Genomic DNA, 5,929 nt, shown 5'->3' on the forward strand with positions numbered 1-5,929 from the left:
AAACCTTGTCTCGAAAAACCAAAAAAAAAAAAAAAAACAAAAAAAAAAAACCCAAAAAAAAACAGGGATATGGCACCTTTGCATGACACCAAACCAGCCATAGCTACCCAACCACACTGTTATCTTCAGGTAAACAAAGACCATGTCCTCAACAGATAGAATGCTAGAGTAAGGTTAATTTAATTGACATGACTGTATTTTCTCATTTAACTTTCCACTACTTTCCTCAGCCTAAAGCAGTAGATTTGTCCTGACAAGAAAAGGGACTGGAATTTAGAGCTGGGAAAAATCAGTGACTGCCTTGAAGTTTACTTCTTTTACTCTTGTCTTCTTTTTCAGGGAACTTCAGCAAAAGGCATAATCAGATTGCCAAGGGAAAGGAGTTGGCTAAGCAGCCTGTTGACAAGACGAAGGCTTACTGATGCAGCCTCCTCCAGCCTGCCTTCCCACACCTTACCCATTCTGACCTTTTATAGTCACAAAAAATTTGGCCATGTTGACTTTCTGTCTGCTAATTTACTCTAACTTGAGGAGTCCTGGAAATGAAGACCAGTAGCGTTATTAGAGAAATCTACCTACCCATGATTCTCATTGAGAAAGAGCCCAAGGACTTCTATCAACAGGGATATAGGAGGAGGAATGAGAGGGACAGTTTATACAGCTAAACTCAAGTCTAACCCTTATGAAAGGTGGATTTCCTCTGTACAACTGTTCTGTCAAGTAGAGGATTAGACACTTCATACATTCTGCTTGAGTAAAAGACTTAGAAGTGATTCGATAGAGAAAACAAACTGCTCTTCCTAAAGTCTTAGGTATGCTTTATGCTGAAAGACAAATTCTGACTGTGAAATGAACCTCCTAACTGGAGTCAACTCTATATATAACTAATGGCTTGAAGAAGCCCATGCCTATGGGTTAAACTCTGTTATTACCAGGTAGGCAGCCATAGTTTTAAATTCCTACAAGACACCCATGTAGCACTTCCTCTCTCCCTTGCAATTCAGGAATATTAATAACAAGAGGCATGCATATGCTAGGCAGAGTGATGCATAGCTGTCTTCCTATTACTAAGGAGGTCAGGTAAGGGTATTTCAAGTTTGAGACCAGCCTGGGCTACAGAGTGAGCTACGGCGGTGGTGGCACACGCCTTTAATCCCAGCATTCAGGAGGCAGAGGCAGGCGGATCTCTGGGAGTTCGAGGCCAGGCCTCATCTACAAGAGCTAGTTCCAGGACAGGCACCAAAGCTACAGAAAAACCCTGTCTCGAAAAAAAAAAAAAGAGTGAGCTACGATCTAAAAAATAATAAATAAATAAAAACAGAAAAAAACAAAACAAGATACAAACGATCATGAAATGAAGGCCAGACTAGCTCTACCTTAATTATAACACCTAAATGTTTTCTCAGAGCAAGCAACATGAACAGCACACAAGAAGTGCCTCTTGGGTGCCCTCTTGCTGCTGCTACCAGGACTCTCTTAGAGGGCTGAAATGGAGATATACTCTATGAACTAGCAGAGAAGCAAAAAGAAAAAGCCAGGACACAGAAAAGGGAAGTTATTCTAGTGGTGGCCAATGAGTAACATCCAGTGATTTATAGGAAAAATAATCTAATAATACAGTAAAATAAAACAGTGTGCCTGAGATGGTTTTGATTCCAAAAATTATAAAACATATTTTTGAAAAGGGTGGGGGCAACAAAGGCAAGTCCAGATTGGAGCAAATTGGGCACAGATGAGAGATGCAAAGAGGTTTCCATGATGCCCTACCACAAATGTTGCTTCAGTTACTTGTCTTCAAGAAACTAGTTTTATTTCCTTAAATTACAATTTCTTTAAAAATTCAAGTTCTTGGAGTATTTGTGGTTTAGTTCAGCAGTTCAACCTCTAGCCTCCTATCAGTCACTACTGAAGTATTAATACTGAGACACAGAAGAAGGCCCTTTATCCTTTCAGGCTCAGAATGCCATAGACATTATGACATCACTTCAGGAACCACCTATGTAGCCACCAACTTTGGACACTGGCCAGGTAAAAAACCACAACTTTCCTTGACCTTTCTCATTTATGCATTCAACAAACACCTTGTGTCTAAGAAATACCACCCTTATACCAGAACCTCTAAATACTCCTGTCTTCTCCTCAAACATATCTGTCTTCAACCATCTCATAGCAAGTATTAAGATTCTAAGCTATAATCCCACAGAGGTAGGATTTTTACACAAAGCTCATGATTAAGGAAGTCAGTTTCCTACATTCTAATGTAGACACCACTCTCTCCACCACAGTTTTGCCCCTCTACTTTAGTGTCTGCTACCACATCCAAAGCATTTATATATTCCATGTCTACAAAGAAAGCATATTTGAAATGTAAACACAATAAAGTGTTAGCCAAATCATTTCCACCTCTGGCCTACTGATGTAAAAAGAAGGTAGTTACCACAAAGGGATCACTGAACACAAAAATGATCCATGATGGTATTGTAGCACTAGGCCATTAACAAAGGACATACATTTTAAGGAAGAACATCTCCGTTGCTTTCCAAATTATAATCCTGACCCCACATCTATGGAGATGGCTCTGGCACAGAACAAAAGAATCTAACAAGATCACCTCTGCTTCAGGCTTTAATGTTCTACTTTACAGAGCCCAGGAACTGACATATGCAAACAACCCACCCAGAAGGACACATCCAGGAGGGAATGGAAAGAAAAATGATGGTCCAGATGTTCTGTAATTTGCAATGACTGCCAAATCACCATGGACCCAGAGCACCTGGGAGGCCAGGCTGTGTCAGGCCTTGCTTCCTGGTTTCAGACAGCCAGGGACCTGTGGCTGGGTGGTGACTGTGACAGCCTACAGACTGGCTAGGACAGAACCCGTTAGAAGGGCACCAGCTGACAGGACTTGGGGGCTAAACACACAGAGCTTGATTTATCACTTCCTTACTCATAAAAATGTGATTCAAAGTGCTGCTGATTAGTGAAGGATTTAAATCGTTACCCTCTCCCCAACCCCCTTCGCTCTCCACCCCCGACACAGATGCTGCTACTCAGCCACAACACCCCCTTCTTGCCACTGTCCGTGCAAGCACAGCACAGGGGCCCAGAGATGATGAGTCATGTGCTGGGAAATGGAAAAGTGCATCTTCCCACCAACCAGCCCTGCTGAGTGCTCTGTTCACCCCTCTCCCAATGGCAGCCCACACAGTGGGGTCTGGATGGCCGCCTCAGCTGCACACCGGGTACTTGGCAGCACGTCCGCAGAGCTCTGTGTCCCAGTTGAGTGTTATATCCTGTGGCCTGGGCTGTTTTTCCCTGAACCACCCTTGGAGCCTGTGACCACCTCATCTTAGGCTCCTCTTGCCTCATGGAGCTAAGAGCCAGACCAAGAGCAGTAAAGGGAGTAGGGCCATAGGTCTTTATCTGTCATTTCTGGCTAGAGGATCCACCTTACGACCAACTACAGAAAAAGCCCTACAAAAATATTTTGACCTCAAATACCAAACAGTCCTCCTCTATCCTCACCTTCCTTTTACCCCTATTTTCTTAGCCTTTACTTAGCAACAGCTACAAGAAAAAGACTCACTAGTAGTCCATGAAAAGCCCAGGGTATATTTTTCTACACAGAAGAAACTGTTGAAAACAGGCTCTTTACATTCACATATACAGAGACCACAGGTCCTTTGTTGCCTGAACTGTGTGTCCCAGCTCTCCAACTCACACAGCAGTGGGTGGTTTGGGTAGGAGAGCAGAAAATGAATGCAGGGCAACTGGAAGCCCTGCTTCTAGAGCCCAGAGAGCAGACAAAGTGTCACTATGTAGTTCTGACTGGCCAGGAACTTGATAAGTAGACCAAAATTAAAGGCGTGTACACCACACCCTGAGAGCTTCCTTCTTGGTAGCAAAATTTCCCTCCCTTTAAGACTGCACAGGCTCACCAGGGCACCACTACAAACTATTTTCTTCTTAGAATCCAACGCTTCCCCTCAAGACTCCAGGTCCTCTTGCAGCCCCGTGTCAACAGCCGCCTCAGGAACGACTGGGTACACTGAGAAAGGCTCTTATACATCTGTATCTTGCCCACTGCTGAAAATTCTGGATGCAGTTATCAGTAAGCTTGATGGGAAAAGTCCTCCAGGATTCAGAGGGGATTGAAAACCCAGGTGAATCCCTGTCTTTAGGGAAATGTGGTACATTCACTCATGAGAAGTTCCCTACCAGCAGCAAGCTGAACAAAAGTCCCAATACAGACAAGAAGGGAACCAGATGGACTGCAGAATGAGAGGAGAGGGCTCTGAGAAAAGGGACAACCGACGAGCAGTGGCACTATTTAGAAACATCAGATCTGCTTTATGATACAGTCTCCATGGGGCATTGCAGATAAGAATCTGACCAAATACTCTCTGTTGATGGCTCTAGTCTGTTGATGCTCTAGAATGACTCCTTGGCAACATGTTGTGCAGAAACACAAAATAATGTCACTCATACTACATATTTCTATCAAGTCAAACAACATCAACTTTACCTAAAGGAATCTTAGAAATATCCTTCAAACATGACATAGTCATCAGAACATTTAAAAACTGTACCAATCTTCCCTTCCCTCCCTCCTCCTCCCCACACCCCCGCAACAGAGAGAGAGAGAGAGAGAGAGAGAGAGAGAGAGAGAGAGAGAGAGAGAGAGAGAGAGAGAACGAGAACCAAGCGTTCAGAAAAACACTTCAGAGTGCATACCAGTACACTAGCCAAATTCTGAGCCTGGTAGGTTTTGTGCTTCCAGATTTGAGTCACCAAAGCTCATCAATTCTCTGTTCTTACTCTCTGGCAGGGTCCCACAAGGGATATCCCACAGGGAACTAGACTTTTCCATATTGAACAAACAGGGCACATGAGTCCAGAAACAGCAATTCCCAATCCCTGCCAAGCATACGGTCTTCGGAATGAAACATTTCAGCAATGCCTCTCCCTTGGGAAAAAACTGGGTCTGCAGCCTCTAAGAGGCCTTGCTGCTGCCATTAACATGGCCAGATGTGCAAAAGTTTCTCTAGATTTTTAAATTAAACTTTATACTCATAAATCTCTCCTTTTATCCCACCCAAGCACCAGAGTCTAACAGAATTCAGAGACTTAAGACCTAAGAAGCAATAGTGGCGAGGGGTGTGTGTATGTGTGTGTATGTTTGAGAGCAGGGGAAGTGATAAGGTACATAGAAAAGATACTAAATTCAACTGTTTAGAAGGAGAAACTGAATTTTTCTTACCTTTCAATTGGGAGTTATGTACAGCAAACATGTTGATGGTCATAAGCTGCAACATACGGGTACTTCCAATAGGAGATGGGCTATGTTGCAGCAACACTTGGAACTCCTTAAGGACCTTCTCAGCCACTGCAGGGAATGTCTCCATCCTACAGATATAGAGAGTCCATTATTGAGGCATATCCTTAAAAGCACCTGGAAAAATGATGCCTCCTTCCCCAAGCAGAGAACTAATGCCTAAGAAGTTTCTTTGCTACTCTTACAAAACCTTCCTGGTATCCTACAGTTTTGCACAAATAGAAGAAAAATAAAAGAGAACAAAGTGTTCAAAGTTTAGAGATGAAAATAACTCAATTAGTGGATAAATGGCTATAACACTTTGGCATGCTATTTTTTTTAACCTGCAATATTAAATGGATTCTCTTTGAAGAAGGGATGGCTCAGTGGCTAAGAGCTTTGCCTGCTCTTCCAAAGGTCCCGAGTTCAATTCCCAGCAACCACATGTGCTCACAACCATCTGTAATGACATTTGGTGCCCTCTTCTGGCCTGCAGGGATACATAAACACTGAATACATAATAAATAAATTTAAAAAAAAAAAGTTTCTCTTTGAAAGCTCGGCGGTGGTGGCACACGCCTTTAATCCCAGCACTTGGGAGGCAGAGGCAGGCGG

General features: G+C 43.2%; 1 protein-coding gene across 3 annotated transcripts in view; it reads right to left on the reverse strand.

The window, feature by feature from the left end:
- The window catches only part of Smg6 (SMG6, nonsense mediated mRNA decay factor), a 262,312-nt gene that overhangs the window by 185,416 nt on the left and 70,967 nt on the right, over positions 1-5,929 (reverse strand). For all 3 annotated transcript variants that reach the window (XM_005349562.3, XM_026780050.1, XM_026780049.1), the window contains one exon: positions 5,261-5,406. In XM_005349562.3, the coding sequence (XP_005349619.2) occupies positions 5,261-5,406 (146 nt within the window). The remainder of the gene's footprint in view (positions 1-5,260; positions 5,407-5,929) is intronic.

The sequence above is a fragment of the Microtus ochrogaster genome, chromosome 7 (genome assembly GCF_000317375.1).
Source record: "Microtus ochrogaster isolate Prairie Vole_2 chromosome 7, MicOch1.0, whole genome shotgun sequence".
In the NCBI taxonomy this organism is placed as follows: domain Eukaryota; kingdom Metazoa; phylum Chordata; class Mammalia; order Rodentia; family Cricetidae; genus Microtus; species Microtus ochrogaster.